The 21,213-nt window shown below is 34.5% G+C and overlaps 1 protein-coding gene across 15 annotated transcripts in view; it reads left to right on the top strand.

Annotated features, from left to right (window-relative positions):
* The first annotated feature begins 917 nt into the window (after window positions 1-917).
* Window positions 918-21,213, top strand: part of LOC143254342 (cellular tumor antigen p53-like) — a 31,680-nt gene continuing 11,384 nt past the window's right edge. For 4 of the 15 annotated variants that reach the window (XR_013030147.1, XR_013030146.1, XM_076509376.1 and 1 more), the window contains exons 1-6: window positions 918-1,061; window positions 2,787-2,888; window positions 8,842-8,950; window positions 13,258-13,326; window positions 19,960-20,063; window positions 21,069-21,147. Coding sequence is in view for 13 of the 15 variants with exons in the window: in XM_076509376.1 (XP_076365491.1) it covers window positions 1,048-1,061; window positions 2,787-2,888; window positions 8,842-8,950; window positions 13,258-13,326; window positions 19,960-20,063; window positions 21,069-21,147 (477 nt within the window). In the remaining 2 variants the exon portion in view is untranslated. Of the gene's footprint in view, window positions 1,062-2,786; window positions 2,889-8,841; window positions 8,951-11,384; window positions 11,534-12,457; window positions 13,003-13,257; window positions 13,327-19,154; window positions 19,283-19,959; window positions 20,064-21,068; window positions 21,148-21,213 lie in introns of those variants that run through there. The other 11 variants (XM_076509386.1, XM_076509383.1, XM_076509377.1 and 8 more) reach the window with 10 other exon arrangements.

Raw genomic sequence — 21,213 nt, 5'->3', positions numbered from 1 at the left:
GCCCATTCTCCGGAGAAGTACATACACACGGAATAACAATGAGTCAGCAGTTCTCTCATACAAATAAAAAACTTAGAACTTAATGCAGATTGTTTGTTTATTTGTTTTTTTTTAAATTTCGCACAAAGCTACTCGAGGGTTATCTGTGCTAGCCGTCCCTAATTTAGCAGTGTAAGACTAGAAGGAAGGCAACTAGTCAACACCACCCACCGCCAACTCTTGGGCTACTCTTTTACCAACGAATAGTGGGATTGACCGTACATTATAACGTCCTCACGACTGAAAGGGGAGGAGCATGTTTGGTGTGACCTCGCGACCCTCGAATTACCAGTCGAGCGCTTTAACCACCTGGCCATGCCGGGTCAATCTCAGAAATAACTTTGACCAGTCGTGGTCGTTATTTTCTATCTATAAAATAACGTTTAGAGGCTAAATGTGCAGCATTTCAAATCCCATATTCCACTTTTGCGCACATCATTATAAAGGCCAGTGCCAGCAATATCTTCATTGTACGTACGATTGCGTATTGTATATATATATATATATACGTTTTTGTTGTGTTTTTTTTTGTAACCAAACCAACCAATTTAAAGTTTGATAAACAATTGTTCTCCAAGAGCTGTGTTAAATTGTAATGTGCACCAAATATATGGATTTAATAAAGGAAGTGTGGTCGTTTGTCTTGTAACAATTGGCGACAAGTACAAGGCAACTATTTTTTTCCTTCACACTTCTCGACAACACCTTATCTTACGTCTTTCTGGTCGTGACCCCAGGGTTCTCCTGTCATAAACGTACACGTGGATTCTCGCTTGTAACGAGATATTGTCGTCATGGTAACACAGTGCCTGAACATGCGCAAAGACTGAAAGCAAGAAACGTTTTAGGCTAAATACCATGCGCGCTTCAGAATCATTGTGAGTCACGCTACAAAGTTTTGTGAGAGCAACAAGTTTCAGCACGTGACGAAAGAAAGGCTCAGCGTTGAATTAAGATAAGACGTAAAAATAGGCCTTTAAAAAGTAAATATCTTATTAATACAATATAATGACTGCTACAAGGTAAGTAAACCGTAAATTGGTGGTTATTATTGTACGTCGTGTAGCTAGGTATATTTTTATGCCTTTAAAAACCAATTTTATATCGGTTTTAAACTCTTTTTTTTTTAAAGTTAGAAATAAAACTCAACGCTACTCCACTACTGACGCTAGAAATAGTATATTATAACTAAAAATTACAGTATAAGTTTGTTTATTTTTGAATTTCGCGTAAAGCTACTCGAGGGCTATCTGCGCTAACCGTCCCTAATTTTGTAGTGTAAGACTAGAGGAAAGGCAGCTAGTCATCACCACCCACCGCCAACTCTTGGGCTACTCTTTGACCAACGAATAGTGGGATTGACCGTGACATTTTAGCGCCCGCACGCCTGAAAGGGGCGAGCATGTTTGGTGCGATCGGGATTCGAACCTGCGACCCTCAGATTACGAGTCGCACGCCTGGTCATGCCGGGCCGTATAGTATAAGATAGGCATTAAAACTTTGCAAGATATTTGCACACGCCTACATTTAGCAATGAAATTACGTTATTGATATTTACAGCAAAGGTTTCTTTGGTAAGGAATTTGTTTAATAAGGATTTATTATTTATTATTTCATTCGTACCTATTTTCTTTTGTTGAAGTTTAAATTGTCTTTTTTTTTTTAATCGAATTACGACGCCTAGTGAAGCGCCCGTGATTTTGTAATTCTGAGTATTTGTAAAGAACATATTTGTACATTATTCTGAGTATTATCACAACAGATTAACACAGCATAATTATCTATGGTTAAGTATTTAAAGGGCAATCTTTCTAGAAACTTGAAATTAGGAAGATATCAGACGTTTCTCAAGGTATTAAGGCAGGGCATTGACAGCGAGTCGAAATTTGAGAAAGCGCCATCTATTGAAAAACTATTGAAACCTGTAATTACGAAATGAAGGTCGAAGAGTAAGTAACACACTGCTGGCCAAAATCTTAAGGCGAATGAACATAAAGAAAAAATTTGCATTTTACGTTGTTAGACTCAATCATTTATTTGAGTGGAGCTTCGAATGATGAAAATAAGAAAAGGGAAAATAAAAATAAAAAATATTTTAGCATTTAATATGGAAAATGTGAACACTATGAAATTAGCCTAAATACTTGTTTGTGTGTTTTGAATTTCGCGCAAAGCTACTCGAGGGCTATTTGTGCTAGCCGTACCTAATTTAGCAGTGTAAGACTAGAGTTGGTCAACTATATACTAGCTAGTCAAAAGTTTGGGAGTGGATGGCAAGGGAAGTCTATAGAAATGGACGTCAATTCCAAATAGCGCGTGATCTTCGTGAAGCCATCTTTACCACTTGAAATAACATTCCAGCCAGCCTTCTGCAAATGCTTATATCGACCATGCCAAAGCGAATATTTGAAGTTATTTGCAATGACGGCTGTGCAACTCACTACTGAGACCTCTTGTTGGGCATTTCCTACTTTTGACCAGCTAGTATTTAGGCTAATTTCATAGTGTTCACATTTTCCCTATTAAATGCTGAAAATGTTTTTATTTTTATTTTCCCTTTTCTTATTTTCATCTTTCGAAGCTCTACTCAAATAAATGGTTGAGTCTAACAACGCAAAATGCATATTTTTTCTTTATGTTCATTGGCCTTAAGATTTTGGCCAGCAGTGTATGTACGATTTTAATAATATTTTATTATGTGAGATGCTTATATTTTGTTTTGTTTTTTTTCGTTTAATAATCTTCAGAATTTGTGAAATGGAAAAAGATCAGGAACATAGTTACCCGGATCTGGAACTTGTACCAAAAGAAGCAATGAAACAAATCTGGAGAGAAATATTATCACACGGGTAAATACAAAATTTCACTGTTATATTACTACTCTATGTTACTACAATATGAAATAGAAGAAATAAACTCTAAAATTATGGTTTTCAAGAACTCTATTTAATTCTATTTCTAAGCCGTTTTACTTCGCTTCCGCACTTCTCATGACAAATATTAATCGAGCTGTCATCAAATATAATTAACAAGTTAACTTTTTTTTTTAACTTCGCACAATGCAACTAGAGGGCTATATGTGCTAACCGTCCTTAAATTAGCAGTGACAGACTAACGGAAAAGCACCTACCTCCCGCAACTGTTGGCATACTTTTTACCAATGAATAGTAGGATTGATCGTGATATAACAATGCCCTCACGACTGAAGAGGAGAGCACGTTTGGCAACGTTTATCATTCCCGTGATACGTAGCTTTACAAGTTGAGCGTCCTAAACGCTAAGCCTAATTAACGTAATGCAACTTTGTGATAAAACACGATCCACAAACTGATGTGGTGCAGCTCTTATTTTATATACAGACTACAAACTAACTTTATGCATTTCTGTAATAACGTAATACAACTGTTGTTAAATATGAAAAACATTAGGTATCGTGTTTATTTTCAAACTAACGTAGTTAACTTCAGCATGACGTGTTCCACAATCTAGTATAATGCACCACTATCTCGTGCAAATTAATGCATTTTTATAAGTTTAGAGAATGTTACCTTTTTGCAAAAGGCACAATGTTCTTTGTACCTTAAGTCTCTAGAATATTTTGTAATGTAAAACTTTTACAAGTATTTAACGATTATACATAATTCAACTGAATATACATGCACGATTTCTGACTGCCTCTTTTCGCGTCGTGAATTAATTAGCATAGTACACTATGATAACCTTATTATAACTAAATAACTTTCGTTCCCTTATTTTATGACACCAACTACTCAATATTAATTGCAAAAAAAATAATTATAACGCTCTGAATGACTGCTACAAACGCATCTTAACATAATTTAGAAATATCGGTTTTATTTCTCAAAATCAACCCCCAGACACTTTAAGAAGCGGGTGTGGTATAAAAGTGACAGCCATTCCTTTTTAGCACAGTCTCTTCTTTCCCACCACAATTCCCCGGTAACACCCATTCCAGTTCAATTGGCCCGGCATGCCCAAGCGCATTAAGGCGTGCGACTCGTAATCTGAGGGTCGCGGGTTCGCATCCCCGTCGCGCCAAACATGCTCGCCCTTTCAGCCGTGGGGGCGTTATAATGTAACGGTCAATCTCACTATTCGTTGGTAAAAGAGTAGCCCAAGAGTTGGCGGTGGGTGGTGATGACTAGCTGCCTTCCCTCTAGTCTTACACTGCTAAATTAGGGACGGCTAGCACAGATAGCCCTCGAGTAGCTTTGTGCGAAATTTCCAAACAAACAAACAAACAAAAGAACTCAAAATTAGCATTAAAAACTTGAAAAACACTTCGCCTGGACATGACCAAATACCTAATATTATTCGTAAAAAAAGACTTCAGTCTCCTATTACAACATCTCACAAATATCGTGAACCTTTCATTAACAACAGGTTATTACCCCGACACCTGGAAAAAATCCATTATCACCACTATTCCCAAGAAACAAACAAACAGGACAAATCCTGACAACTTCCATCCCATCAGTCTGTTAAGTTGTCTTGGTAAACTGACAAAATAATGGAGAAAATAATTTCAAATCGCCTCCTTCATTTCTGTGAAACAAATAACATCCTAATCCGAATCTCAAAACGCTTCCAGGAAAAACAGACAAACAATAGACCACTTCACACGACTCACTGAATCAGTTTGCAAATCATTCAATAACTATCAGGTAATCGTATGTGTATTTTTAGATGTTAAAAAAGCATTTGACAGTGTTTGGCGTAATGCCATTAAGTACAAATTAACTAATTTGAAAGTAAATCAGACTATTATAAGATGGATATCGAACTTCCTTACAGATAGAACAGCTCAAATAATAGTCAACAAGATCTTGTCAAAATCACTCCAGGAGTACCCAAAGGATCTGTTCTCTCGTCACCCCTTTACATTTCGTTAATGAAATACCTTTTTCTAGTCTAACTTACCTTTCACAATACGCTGACGACAGTGCTATCTGGATCATTTCTAGAAACCCGCTAATGGCCATGTCTCGCGTTCAGAAAACACTAAATACTGTCGTGAGCTGGAGCAATACGTGGAGAGTGGTTTTAAACCCCAGAAAAACGCAAGCAATCACTTTTCACATGAAATTAAAAAGGCACAGAAAAACGCTAGAAAAAGTAAACATCTCACTCGGCAACTCGCCCATTAACATGAGCAAGCACATCACATTCCTTGATATTACATTCGACTCCAGATTAACATGGAAAAAAACATGTCAACAACACACATTTATCCATCAAAAAACGCACTTCACATTTGTTGACCATAACTAGCAAGCACTCAAACTGCTCACCTAAAACCATCATTAAAATATACAAGGCTTACATCCATCTACAATGGATGTCAAGTCACATACAACATGTCTTACAGCACACTACATAAGATCCAAATACAACAAAATAAAATATTAAGAGCAGCAAACCAACTACCAACATACACACTTGTCAACTATGTACACAAAATCAGTAATTTACACACCCTTAGGAACAGGCTCACGAAAACAGCATACAAATATTACTTAAAAGCAGAACATAGAAACGAACCAACTGCGTCATTATGCAAATTAGCCAGCGCTCCTACAAAATACATCTCAACATGCAACATATTTCAACAATCACAAACCACTCAATAAAACACATAATTATAAATCAAGTGCATGTATGTTTCTGTGTATATATGTTTTTCTTCAGATCCGAGCACAAGACAGGCAGAGCATTTCAGACACAGGGCACACGACAGGCAGAGCATTTCAGACACAGGGCACACGACAGGCAGAGCATTTAAGACACAGGGCACACGACAGGCAGAGCATTTCAGACACAGGGCACAAGACAGGCAGAGCATTTCAGACACAGGGCACACGACAGGCAGAGCATTTCAGACACAGGGCACAAGACAGGCAGAGCATTTCAGACACAGGGCACAAGACAGGCAGAGCATTTCAGACACAGGGCACACGACAGGCAGAGCATTTCAGACACAGGGCACACGACAGGCAGAGCATTTCAGACACAGGGCACAAGACAGGCAGAGCATTTCAGACACAGAGCACACGACAGGTAGAGCATTCGGCGCCTGTCCTGTGAAAGTGGGTTTTCTCGGGGCACTCCCGTTTCCCACATGACAAATTCTGGGGCACTTGGACTTATAGATCCCAGCCACTCCGTAGCCCTGATCACGGGACATTCCACTGATTCTCGCGAGATTGGTCTACTGCTTGCTTCTTTTCTGACGGCGGACTTCGGTCAGACTTTTCTCTCTCTCTAAACTAAATCCCTGCCAAAGTTTCGTTTCGTTTAGCACAGATAATCAGGCGCATATTAATACTTGCATTTTGGTTAATTTTGGCAGAAAAGAGCTTTTATTAGTTTTGTAAAAAATATAGAACAATATACAAATTACATGATGCAGTCAATTAATGGTTAAACACTTCGTTCAGAATACTTACTGTTATGACCAGAATTATTAAAATCCGTATACGTGTGTGTATCTGTTCTTTATACGTTTTTCTTTATGCTTGTTTGTTTTGAATTTCGCACAAAGCTACTCGAGGGCTATCTATGCTAGCCGTCCCTAATTTAGCAGTGTAAGACTAGAGGGAAGGCAGCTAGTCATCACCACCTACCGCCAACTCGTGGGCTATTCTTTTATCAAACGAATAGTGGGATTGACCGTCACATTATAACGCCCTCACGGCTGAAAGGGCGAGCATTTTTGGTGCGACCAGGGTTCGAACCCGCGACCCTCAGATTACGAGTCGAACGCCTTAACACGCTTGGCCATGCCGGGCCCCGTTTCTCTTGATGAATCAGCACCAAACTTGACAGTGATACAGGATGATATGAACGCGGGAGGGGGACAGGACCCCCATACAATGTAATATTGATAGAATTCTTGAAAACGGAATGCATTTCTTTTCAATATTGGTATCTTTGTGTTTTATTGCACTTTTAATGTTTATTAGGTTAAGAAAAAAATTAAAGCACAATTTCCTGTATTTTGTATTCCAGCTAGTGATGCAAAACAGAAGCTGGAAGATGTAATAATTCCAATTTTCATATCTATATCTTTTATTAACCTGTTCAGTGCCGTAGAGGAGATAACTCGTCCAAGCCGATCGGTAACACAGTGCCACGGACGAGTTAATTCGTTCTCAATACTGTGTTCTCAATGTATTTTTAAAGACATGCATTTGACCTACTTACAAATTGTTTCACTTTCGATCCAAAATGGCGTCACGAAAAAGTTACAAAATGAAGAAGCATTAAAGTTGTATTTTGAACTTGGTTCGGAGTTGCCGTAGCAGCTGAAATACTTGGCAGTCAACAGGTTAAACAGCTCAAATGACCAATAAGTAGGTGTACTATTTCGATATAATTTTTAGAAGAGGCCTTCCATGTTCTTTCACAAATACTCGCTGGACCCTCGTCTCTAATCAATAACTTATCTGTTTTACACTTTATTTCCCAAGATTCGCTGTTATTAGTTCCCCGGATTTACAACACTAAAATCAGGGGTTCGATTCCCCTTAGTGGACTCAGCCTAACGTGGCTTTGCTATAAGAAAAACAACACACACTGTTGTTACTGGCTCTAATGTCTTTCAGTCGAGCCGATATTACTGTTTTTCTCGAATAATATCTCTTGTTTTTGTTCGTGCTCTGCTGTGACCGAATTTCTAGTTTACTTCAGCACGTCCATTATGTTCTGCTTAACTGCAAATAGCGTTTTGCATGTCTGATACAAATACTTTCACATTCAATTTTATGAACTCTGGCTTTTCTATTAACTGCATATTATCTTTAATATTACCCAAAATTTCTGTTATCTTATTTATCGGTTTCAATATAAATTTTAACACTTTAAATAAATTAGTAGTTAAACTTGGAACATATTGCGTAATTAAGCATTCCTTTTTATAATTTAAATATAATTAACTTTTAAAGTGATACTTTTACCCATCGTGACGACATTAGAGAATTTCGTAACTGCTCTATCTACGGTATTCAGGTTAGATTCTCTTTCAGCTGTTATGCATTTCTCTTAGGTAACACTAAAAATAGCATATAGTTAACAGAAAAAACTGTAATTTATAAAATTGAGCGTAAAATTTGTGTATATTTCTATTGGACAGGCAAAACGTAATTTAAAAGATCTTTTAATAAAACATAAGGGTTGTTTAAGAAACGGAAAGACAGAAAAAATCTGACCATAGCAGAGCATTCACAGAAATAACCCTCCCCCCCAAAAAAAAGAGAATTATAGGAAAAAAAACAAGAGGGAATCCTCAACAGCCGCGGCTGTAATTAGATCACGAATCGGTTAAGAGATGTAGTTATGAGCTGAAGGTTTGTGCTTAAAAAAAGAACTCGGAGCCGTTCTGTATGCCACTTTGCCGCGGCTAAAAACACAGTGATATTGGGTCTAAAATACTCCCGAATCTCTGGAGATAATATAAAATAGATTGACTTAAAAAGAGACGAATGATCGTCGAATATCCATATAAATATGTGAGAAGACAGCCTTTAAGGACTATACAGAAATAATAAACCTTCACACAGGTCATATGACCCAGTTAAAAAGGTATAAATATGAACCAACTATGTTCGCTGATTTCACTCCAGATAATAGGATTGAAAGGTCGAAATGCAGTCACTTTTTTTTAAGTGAAAGATAAGCCTAAATTAATAAAATTATTTTTAATACTTATATTGTCATTTCAATACAAGCGCTAAGAAAACAGACTCTAGATGCTTTCTCTAGTTACTATTATGTTATTTCTAGGGTCTTCGACGAAATTATAGGTGAAGTCCCTAATATCGACCTCGGAGACGGAGATTATATTCTTCGTGACGGCTTACACAATGAAGATATTTCACAGCAAGGAAACGTGGTAAGTCATTCACAGTGTGTGGTGTGACACCACAAGCTGTCACGAGCTTCCTTCCTTCAGGTGGTTTGATTAAAGGTTATGTGTTTACGGAGAGGTTTGGTTTGTTTCGAATTTCGCGCAAAGAAACCCGAGAGCTATCAGCGCTATCCGTCGCTAATTTAACAGTGTAAGACTGGAGGGAAGGCAACTAGTAATCACCACCCACCGCCAACTCTTGAGCTACTCTTTTGACCAACAAATATTGGGATTGACTTAAAAATTATAACGCCCCCACGGCTGAAAAAGCGAAATTGTTTGGTGAGACGGGGATTCTTTACGGAAAGGAAGCGATAGTGTGTGGACCCTGAAGCAGTTTACAAGGGAAAGAGAAATAAATACGTTAGGTGGTTCGTGACCAAAAAGTTTGAGAAACACTAAGATTCGTTACACTGTCTCTCCCTTCTTAAGGACTTACTGGATTACTGACTTATATAAATTATTTAAGGACTATTGAATTTAAGGTTTTACTATATATTCATACGTCTTCAAGCATATACATGATTAAAAAAGAAAAAAGGCCTGTACATTGTTTGTTTGTTTGTTTTGAATTTCGCGCAAAGCTACAAGAGGGCTATCTGTTTTAGCCGTCCCTAATTTAGCAGCGTAAGACTAGAGGGAAGACAGCTAGTCATCACCACCCACCGCCAACTCTTGGGCTACTCTTTTACCAACGAATAGTGTGATTGACCGTCACATACCATCCTTCACGGCTGAAAAGGCAAGCATGTTTGGTGCAACGGGGATTCGAACCCGCGACCTTCAGATTACGAGTCGAGCTCCTTAACCTCCTGGTCATGCCGGGCCCGTATTTTATGTCTAAACATCACTATGTGCAATTATTTTTATCAACTTTTAGCTACTTTACATTAATAGTTGTGTTTATTAAAGATACAAAACTATTTAAAATATTATATTTAACAGTTTTGGGTTGATGTGTGCGTCCGTGTGTTTCACTCTTTCTTTATTATCATAATTTTGATTTTAGTTGGTAATTCAGTTTGAGCACAACGTGTTTTAGACAGTCTGGTATTCAGGTCTTGTTAAACGATTCATATATACTGTTCTAAAGAATGATCATTTAGCTTTATGTAATTTACTTGTTACTTATGCAGGCTTTTATACGTTGTTTATAAATATATATATATATATATTGATTTTATAGAGTAGACAAAAGCTCAACATGATAGAACGCCTCTGAGACAATTCTGAGGGCTTATGACACTAAAAATCAGGATGCCATAGCTGTGATGGGCACAACATTGTGCAACTTCGTGCTTGCTAACGCCCAAACAAAATCAGTGATGACGAGAAACCCATTTGAAGTAAAAATGTGTCTCAGGACAGCTGGTATTAAGACTTTTACTAATAAAGCAGAGAACGACGTTTCGACCTTCTTAGGTCATCTTCAGGTTAAGAGAAATGTCATCGTTCATACCACGTTGAAAGCGTCAGTGATGACCCCTCTCCCTCTTGGGGTTTAGGTTTGATATGTACGTACCCTGGAGGGTCAGGTGCTCTTTGACCTCTTCCTCCTTCCTGTACTTGTGTGGTCATGCAGTGTTTGATGGTGTTAGTTACTGTTTTTTAGGTCAGAATAAGTTGAATTACTCCAACCCTTTTTCAGGGCATCTCACTATGTATGTACAGGTAGAATTGTTTGTTTTGAATTTTGCGCAAAGATAGGGCTATTTGCGCTATCCGTCCCTAATTTATCAGTGTAACACTAGAGGGAAGGCAGTTAATACTCACCGCTAACTCTTGTGCTACTCTTTTAACAAATTGTAAAATTTACCATATCATTATAATGCTTCATAGTCAGTGACGAGGATTTGAACCCGTAACCTGCAAGTAGAAAATATGTCTAGATACTCGAATGTGACACTGAAAAATATTGGAATTCTTAAACCAAACACAGGTATTAAACACGCGCGCGTACACACACACACACACACACACACAACAACAACAACATTTGATTAATGCTTCCATAATTTATAAAGTTCTTATATTTTAACTTCTGAAACCCTCTAATTAAAAGAATCAGTTTTAAGTTATTGGTTTAAAAATTCGTTAATCATCCACACAGCTCGTTCAAATAATATATTTATTCCGAGAAAACGTCTAAACTCGAATTAAAACAATTTTCTCACTCGTGAGTACATTTATTTAATGGTAAAGTAAATATGTTGTGGCATTAATATTTACAGTCTTTGGTTTGTAATAGAGCCAAAGCGATTATGTGTGTGTGATTTATTTTAGCTCAAAGCCATACAGTGGACTGTTTGAGCTCAGCCCACCGTAGGGAATCGAACTCCCACAACTTATTGTCAGAAATTGAAGGAATAGCATTTAACATTCTTCTAGTGTACGTAAGTATTAATAGATAGCAGCACTTTCCTTTCGTCACAATTTTCTTCTGAAAGAACGAGTTCAGACTAGGCGCGGTATGTCTAGACGTGTTCTAAAATGGCGACTAAAATGGAATTGGTTTCTGTAAAACGTGAGGTAATTTCTAGTGACGATAGTTGTGAAGAGGTACTTCAGGTTGTATTTTTATTTATTGCTTAAATCATGTTTTAAAATAGGAAAGACTAACAAATTTAAAATATTATGTAGTGATATATATGATTGTATCGCATTTGTGAGAAGGTTTTAAATATATTATAGACGTATGTACTTCTCAAGGCCAACTGGCAAATCTGACGTCACGCTCAGTGAGCTTTATATGATTTGTTATCCAAAAGTAAAAAAGATACGTGGCCATTTGTATACTTCACGAATCAACGTAAATCTTAAACTGTTTTTTATACATTAGAACTGTAATACGTGTCGTGACCATGCATATTTGTTGTAATCAAAAGTACACCTAACGTATGTCGAACGAGTTGACAATTTTGATGTATTTTTTATAGTATATCGCTATCAGTAAGTTTTGCATGCATCGAAATAACGCGTGGTTTACATATAAAGTTATTAATGTACAACATAATATCAATTAGAAAATAACATAAACGAAGATTCAGATGTTAATATGTTGTGTTAGAAACGCAGTAAATTTACGTCACACTGCGTGAGATATCTTGTATACGGTCTAACATAATCTAGGGCCACAATAGTTTTTTACCACTGAGGGAGCTAAAGTGGGTCAGTCAAATAATGGTGAGGGGAGTTTAGTATACATGTGATGGACACAGATGCATTTTGTTACCTTGCATCTGTTTTATTCCTTATTAATGAATGAATGAGCTTACTTAATATTCTTTATATCCAGGCCTGTATAAAACATGTTAAAAGATTTCTGAACAAGTAATATATATGTAATATAATTACAACAACCTTTGTAACAGATATGATAGGACAAGAATGACAAACGCTTGCTTGTACCCAGCAAGAAATGTCATACAGCAACTAAACTGTGAATGTACGTATAATATTAGTTTGAATCGAAATTTAAGAACGATATATTTCAGAGCAAGGGACAGAACGAGTTATAAAAGGTGGGGATGATTGTGGAAGTTATTGTACCATAACTGTGCATGTTATACAACCGCACGTCAGTTTAAAAAAATTATATAAATAAACCAGAGTGCACAAGTTCTCAAGATTCGACAGACAAGATGATGACGTCAGTCCACATTAGCGTGGTATTTATGCTGTTATAAAACTTTACCCTAGATTTTTACAGAAAAATTTACGGGTTTGTATAGGCCTATCTTCAAGAAAGACATGTATCGATAAAAGAAAGAACATTTAAAGAAAATTAAACATCTCGGTTAAGTTGTACGAAAGTGAAACTTTTTGTTGCTCTTTGCCGTATTTTTGATATAATAACTGTTAGTAAAAACGGTCTAATAAAGGCAAGTCTTAACGTTTATTGCTTTTGAGAAAACAAGTCTGCTGTACAATGTTACGAGAACGTGTGCATCACAAAAGTTACTTGCATAATGTTTATTCGGGTGAAAAATATATGGAGTTTTATTGCATAAACATAGATGTGGATCATAGAAAATCCGGTAACTGATGTATATATATTTGTGTGCCTGTTTCTTTAAATATTTTAAATGGAGCAGTTGGTTGATGGAGTTCGCATACGTTGCTGTTATAATACTATTGTCAAAGCAGATTTTTTGTAATTGAAGTTCTCTTGGAGTTTGTTTTAGTCAACCGCATTAAATGTCTCAAGTTGACCAAAGTTAAACTTAATTACTCGTATGGTCTTATTGTCATGTAATCTTAGTATTTAATTGGCAACTTTTATGATGTTTTAGGTATCCCCAAACTATGAAGCCACTGTTGTAACGCCTTCAACATCAGACATGACTTATGCAGAATACTCGGTAAGTCATTCTTTTAAATATGTTGAAACTAAGGTGCTAGGAAAAGGTGTGCATTTTGCCACACAGTTTTCCAATTTCTAATCGGTTGTTTCTGCTCTTGAGAAATTCAAGAACAAAAAGTATTATGGCTGTTTATATCATTACCAGTGCTGGCCAAACCTTGAATTAGTTTTATAGTATAACATATGAACAAAGCGCCATTTTGTCTTCTATAGACTGTTCCTACCTATTAAACTATTTTTGCTAAAAAAAAATGAAAACTTAAATTTAAGTTCTTGTGAAGTAGAGGTCTCCATTACTACTGACAGCATCTTATTTGACAAACCAGTCACCCTACCAGGAAAATGAAACTGTCTTAACTAGAACCTAGGCTGTCTATTTGACTCCCAAACTGACCTCACATCCTATTGTCTTCGTAGTATAAATAAATCAGAAGCCTTTATGTTACTGGTCTTTCTAGTCAGTCACTTGAGCTTCAGTAAGACCATCTTTTACCTTTGTTTTTTGAGGTCCCCTGACAAGACACAGGTAAGTCTTCAGATTTATATTGCTAAAATTGGGGGTTTGTTTCATTTTCAGTTGGTGGACACAGCAGATGGCCTGATGTTGCTTTGCTATAAGAAAACGTGCACGTTTTTCTCAAGAGGATAAGTTAAACAGTATCAACCTATTGCCATTAGATAACCTTAAAATTTTGGTAGCCAAGCTGTGAACTCTTTCCAGTAACACATGATCATTTCCTAGGTACAAAGACCAAAACTTTTCACACTATTCCATCTGAGACATAACTTATGATTTGTCTAAAGAGATGGTTGTATATCTTGTAATATGTATGAACTACGTCATAAAATTGGCTTTACTTCTTTCAACAAAGCACCATCTCACTAGCCTGGGTCACTTATTGAACTCTGTTCCTAGCTAATTTTTTTTTAGTCACACTACTGGCTTGGTTCCCTTCAAAATTGCACTTGTGGTCTGAATTATGATAACCAAAAGAGTTACGGTCACCAAATATAACCCAAACCAGCCATTTTTACGTATATATGTTTTTCTACAAGTTGGTTTTCTCGTCATCACTGATTATTTATCCTTCTTCATAATGGTTCATTCTGTATTACCTGAGCATCCTCAATATAGCTAGAAATATACACAGTTTCATGTCATCAGCATATTTTCCTTGTTTGGTAATAGAGGCACCTTATCAGTGTTATTAATTTAAATAATAAACAAAAACAGAACCCCAAGCACTAATATCCAAAGTGCTCCACTAGTAACAAAGGTCCAACTTAGCTAGACTCTTCAAGTAAATATACTTGGAGTCGATCCATTGGACCAACCCCTATTGAAGAAGTAATATTCATTATATTTCTGAGTTTATGAAATGTAACTTTACAAAATGTAACAAGCTTTTAATAAACAGTACCCAAAAAGTCAGCTATGCTTATAAAATGTGTGCTAAAGATGTCAGTGAAACGTAAAGTTTGTCAGAATCAGACTTTACAAGTCTTAATGTAAGATGTATGATAGATAAAGCATTCTTCATGCAAACAACTTTCATTTGCATAACCTGTAGGACCTCCAAAATTTGTCTAGTTTTTTCTTAGTATCCATGTATTGTATCTGACATTTTCTACAGTCTAACATAAACTGTTCCTCAGTCTTAAAATAATTACTTAACTATTGAGAATATTGTTTTAAGAGTAATATTTATTATTTTGTCTTATTTCTGTAAAGTACCCCTGATATAGCCTAATCAGTTATATATTCTTTGTGCTTGAATGAGGAACAAAGCAAAAATTTTGAATGTAGACTACAGGTAAAAACTTGTTAGAAAAAATGATTTGAAAAAAGAAGTTACATTAGTGTAGAAGTTACTTCTGGAACAACTAACTTGTCAAAGATACATTTTAGTGTTTTGCAGAAATTGAAAAACAGTCAAAACCAAACAATAAGGATAAGAAAATTGTAGGATATCATGAAAGTGTTGATAGTTATAACTTAAATGCATAATACAATTCTGAGTAGCATTTTCTACAAGACTGTGGCATGCACGTAGAGTTAACATAATGTTAACGGACAGCTAAGGGATGCTTGATCCATCTAGATCCTATCCACTAAATTGAAAAGAAACTCAAAGGCAATCAGAGACCATTCATTTTGTTAGGAAAATATAACTGTCTAAGCCAAAAATTAAGTTTTTTTGCCACAAAATATGTACATCTCCTAGTCTTACCATTCTCATCATTAAATATGAAAAGAGATGATGTAATAACATTTTAATCCCTTTTGACAATTATAGACACTGCAGTTAGTTGACACAAAATTTCAATCCCAGGTGATGTTTAAGTAGCCCTCTGAACTGTGTGACAGTTCATATTTCTTTCCGAGGTAAAAAGCCCAAGATCAAACACAGTAGCATAATCAATGATCTGTACAATGACCATTATAACTTCTTTAGACTTACAGTTAGTATTTCATTGGTAAAATCTAAAATCCAGTTTGTTTTACTGATAGCAGCAGTACATTGTTTGAATAGCTTAAGAGACTGATGAACCAGAACAGTGTTCTGAAGGTCGACCCCATCAAGATTATACTTGTAAATTCAAATATTGATATCCCAAATGTTTTACCATGCATTTATTATACTTAACAGCCATCTGCCATTTATTCTCCCAACTCGCCAAATAATCAATCTGTTTGTAAGGTTGCAACATCCTTCTTGCACCTAGCAACACCCAAAACTCGTATAATCTACTCACTTTGACCATACTTTTTATTTATGTCATTGATCTAAATCAAAACAAGTGAAAGCTCTGAATGTGAACACTAAAATATTCCATTAATTTTGTTTTGCTAAAGTTAATTTGCAGCTACCCTATGCTTTCTTTCATCTTGGTTACCATTTCTATTAGAAGTTAGAAATCTAATTTAGGATTGTTCCTAGTAACCCTAACCAATCTACTATCTATGACATATAACATATTTCTAATTATGTGCATTAAATCCTAATTGATACAATTTACTCGTGCATTAAATCATAATCTATTACCAAATACCGTGTTTCTCCGAAAATAAGACAGGGCTTATATTAATTTTCACTCCAAAATATGACACTAGCGCTTATTTTCGGGGGATGTCTTATTTTGATATATTAAAAAAATGAAGTTACAAAGTAAAACTATTAAACTAACCATTTAAAATAAACTATTATTAAACTAACTGATTAATACTTAAACAAACTAATTAACTATTAAACTAATTAATAAAATAATTTTTTTTTTATTTTTTTCCTCTTCCTGCCACTCTTAACTAGGGCTTATTTTAAGGGTAGGGCTTATATTAAAACTATCCCCAAAAATCACACTAGGTCTTATTTTATGGGTAGGTCTTATTATCAGAGAAACACAGTAGTAATAAAAACATTAATTTAGTCTTTCAAATTAACATTCTCCTTTTTACTTAGTTATTACAAGCAGTAGTAGTACTAACATGAAATTTTTAATAATCTAGTGTTAAGCTTAATGTTGTAACTTTAGGCTTAACTATATCAATTATAAAATGCTAAAATAACGACAATTTAGATATGTTGAAGTAATACTTATTGTTAAAAGTATGCTATAATCTACAACTGTAATTATTTATGGGTATACCCAAGAGTTCAAAAATTTAGTCTGATTCATTGCAGCACCCTCTATCAAAATATTTCTTAATTTTTTTCTCACACTTATTCTTATTGTTCAGTTTACTAGTTTTTCCACAACCACCACTAATGTGATGTTGTTTTTTATGTGGCAATCTTGTGTGCTTTGTTGAAAATTTAACTGTATCAAACCTATACTGTTTCCATTTTCCACATAACTTCTATCAGCTTTAAAAAAAAACTAACCAGTTTAATAAAAGAAATTTTTCCTTCAGTGAATTTGTTAAAAAAAAATAGACTTCAGTATCTTAATTTATTTTTTAAATTTTCTGCTTAACTTGTTTTTCCAAGAAAGTGGAACTGATATTTAAAATTATTTAAACATTTACATTACCACATCATGAAAGCTGATAACTCAGCTCTTAGAACATAACACAATTATGCAGATTTACAAAGTAAAAACAGTGCTTGAAAAGTAAATTATTACTGTAATTAGATATTGTAACTAGTTAAATACTAAGAACATTGTTATAATTACAATTCCATGAGTCATGTCATTGTTGGTTTTGTAAAATATAAATTTACCACTATAACATTGTACATTATGCTCAATTTAGGAATAAATAAAAACATACTGTGTTGTCTAAAAGCAAAATTTGTTAAAAATTTGTTTGGAAGGTGATGTGGCTGTTCAGGGATTACATAAGGGAAGAGGCTACTTCTGGAGGAACTAATACTGTCGAAGGTGCCATCTTTCCAGAAATTTGGAAAAAAACAAACTGTCAAATTCAAAGACTAAAATTTTCATAAACAATGGACAATTTTTATAAAAATGATAAGAGTTTGACAGTTTTCAGGTTGGATGGCTTTGGGGCAGTTAATAATGGCGTTGGATGTCTATATTTAAGTTTTCTGATTCCTGTCAATCATAAGTTTCATGTTGTAGCTGTGACAGTACTTAACTATATAGATATTAAGGTCATTGTTGTTTTGTAATTTAGGTGCCATGTAAAAGTAATTACTCTTACATGCACATTAATTCATTAAGTTAAGTGTTTCCAATCATTGAACGACATTTTAACTCGTCTGTCTAGTGTTGGACTTCTTGCTGTAAGAATAAGGTTGCATGGCATTGTCACTCCAGATATTTTGTTAAGAAAGATTCTAGAGTCAAGTCCCTGTTTCACAAGTTTATTTTACTTATCAGCCTTTTCACTCAATAACATGTGTTAGCAAGTTTTATACTTTTAATAATTTGTACTATAAATTAACTAAAGCAATGATGAATGTTTACAGGAGTCTTGTGATTTTGATGGATAGTGGTAATTCAACCCACTAGCTGCCTGACCACAACAATAACAGTTTCGTATTTAGAAAGCCCTGTGAGTGAAGGGAGTTGGGAATATCGTCTATTCTTGCATAGAGCATTAGCCATGTTACCCAAAGAAACTAAAGTTCAAGCCCCAGTCTTGTGCTTTATTTTTCCCTTATCAGTTTTTCACTTACAGTAATGTTTATTAGAAAACTTAGTTTCGTTAGTTCCTAACATTAAATGGAACATTTATCTGTAAACTTTAAGAAATATTTCATGTTTATATCATCCCAATTTCATGTTAAAGTTTGGAGTTTTTTTATCTTCAAGTCAGAAGGTTTATTTTCTAAATCTCGAGGTATAACCACCATTATGAGAGAAGACAAAAAATAGTAAAATAAGACCGTTATTAAGATAGAAGTTTTACAGAAATTGTATGCTCTGTGACTGACCTACTAATGTTTATACAAATTTGCATAGAGATTTATTTCATACTTAAGTTGTGTCTACCAAATAGTAGGAATTAGGGAGATTTTTACATTGTTTTGTAAAGATTGCTTAACTTGCATATTCTCCAAAATAAAGGACATTTACAAAAGTAATTGCATTTTTTCCATAAACATCAATTTTCTACTTGTATACATTTCTTTCAAATAAAGGTATATATTTTTTAGGTTTTATCGGAAAGCATACATTAAGGATTATCAGTCTTGCTGTGATGTGATAAGATGTAAGGTTTACGACTGAATTAAAAGACCAGCATTCTTAATTTAGATTTCACATTTCTTGACATTTAGGCCTAAAATTTTATACGCCTCCAGCTGCAGGCAAAAATAATACATAAACGTTAAAGAAATAGAAAATATTTTATTTACTACTGCACGTAGCTAAAGACAGTTCCATTTGTGTTTTTCGTAATTCAAAAGCATTATTTAAAGGTGCAACTTCTAATAAAACCTTTTATGCAAATTATTTTACTAGGCCTATCAAAATTTAAACCTAAGGTAAGTGGAACTTTTGTATTTTATAATTAGAATTACTTAGTGCTTCACTGCATGTTATTGCTAAAGTGCAAGAAAAAATTCTACTTTTATTTGATGTATGCTTCTCAGAAACAGCTGGAACTGTTTATAATACAATATTTATCTGTTTTATTACTTTAATTTAAGTCTCTTTTTTTAAAATATATGCATAAAAAAATTTGTTTATTCATACTGAAATCCAGAGGGAGCTGTTTCAATTATTAAATTCTTGATTATTCTTAATTTTGAAAAGTATTGTAGTAGCAGTTTCACTTATATTTTGATACTCTTAAACTAGCTACTTTAAGTATTAACTTATCAGTTGAAGTTTAATTATTTAAAACTGTAGATATATAATGTTTTTTCTTAGTAAATAGTTTGTATATAAGAAAACAAATATTAATCACAATTTTTTAAACAGTCAATATCTATGCATCATCACAGTAGCATTTCAACAAACATCAATTAGTTTTTACCTCAGAATTCAGTATGAAAACTGTTTGTTTATATTATGTTTCAATATTTATTAGAATAATAAGTATATTTAAATAATGCTAAATCACAGAGAATTCTTATTGAACATCATCACCAAAGTGTTGTTTTGGTTGTTTTTTTTAACAGTGGTCTTACCTGTTTTTTGTTTTTGTTTTTTTAATTAGGTGGATCACTCTGAATATCCTGGAATTGTTCCTATAAGTCATCTGGCCACCATAAAACCAGAACATCTCAAACTAGCACAGGCCACATGTGCTTTACCTGCTACGTGAGTAGTTTTATTCATTAAAATGCCAAGTATGCTGGTAGTAGCTTTTGAGTGTCAACAATTTATCTAATTGAATTATTCTGAATTATTTGTTGTATGTTTGTATTTAATATTAAGCTGTCTAAAAGTAGGCTTCTCCTTGGAATACAATATAACTTTATACAGTACAAGTCTTTAATTTGAATCATGTGAAACCTTGAAAGTGTTGCATCTAGTATTATGTTAGGAATACTGAAGTATATAAGAATAATCTTAATTAAAACAGTTTGTGATAAGAAACAGAGTAAATAGATAAATTTTGGGTTTCTGAAAAACCAAGTATTTATTCATAACTGATACTGGAATTGAGATTGTTGCCTTTGTAATCAAGCTATCAGGGCTCAAAGCATGAGACTTTCTCTCCATCTTGGTCTAGTGTTAAGGGAGATTGACTTGCAATCTAAGATTTGCAGGTTCAAATCCCTTTCCCACGGAACATGTTTGCCCTTTCAACCGTGGGGGTTTTATAATGTTATGATCAATCTCAATGTAAAAGAGTAACTCAAGAGTTGGAGGTTGGTGGTGGTGGCTATTTCCTCTAGTCTTTCCTTGCTAAATTAGGGATGGGTTGCGCAGATAGCCCTCGTGTAACCCAAGCTTTTTCCTTAGTTATAATTCAGAATAGTATCTCGTGCTTAATGATGTTTTGTTTAAATAAATTCTCACTTCCAGCATTTTGATCGACAACTAATTCAAATTAAAAAGAATGGTTATATGTAATCATCTGTTAGTAACTTCTACTCAGTAAATCACCAGACAACACTTGTCTCTTTATTTATCTATAATTCTCATTCATTCCATGGATACTAATTTAACAAAGGTACTTACACAAGATACCTTTTTAGCAATAACTACATAATTTTCAAATCACTATATTAAAACTGTTAGAATATTTGTACATTATTGTTATTTATAGGATTGTACACTATAATGCCATCGTTATACTAATATTACGTTCTTTTAAAGAAACAACTGGCAAGGACAGTATGGTTTTTCGTTATCGTTTGGAATCCAGGAGAAGCCAACAAAAAGCACAGCTTGGACAGTAAGTTTAGTATCAGTTTCATTTGATTACTCGTTTACAAATTATGGCAACATGTATCACTTGTTG

The sequence above is a fragment of the Tachypleus tridentatus genome, chromosome 6, assembly GCF_004210375.1.
Source record: "Tachypleus tridentatus isolate NWPU-2018 chromosome 6, ASM421037v1, whole genome shotgun sequence".
Taxonomy (NCBI): Eukaryota; Metazoa; Arthropoda; class Merostomata; order Xiphosura; family Limulidae; genus Tachypleus; species Tachypleus tridentatus.
The sequence above is the reverse complement of the archived record's forward strand: the minus strand, read 5'-3'. Positions and strand labels throughout refer to the sequence as shown.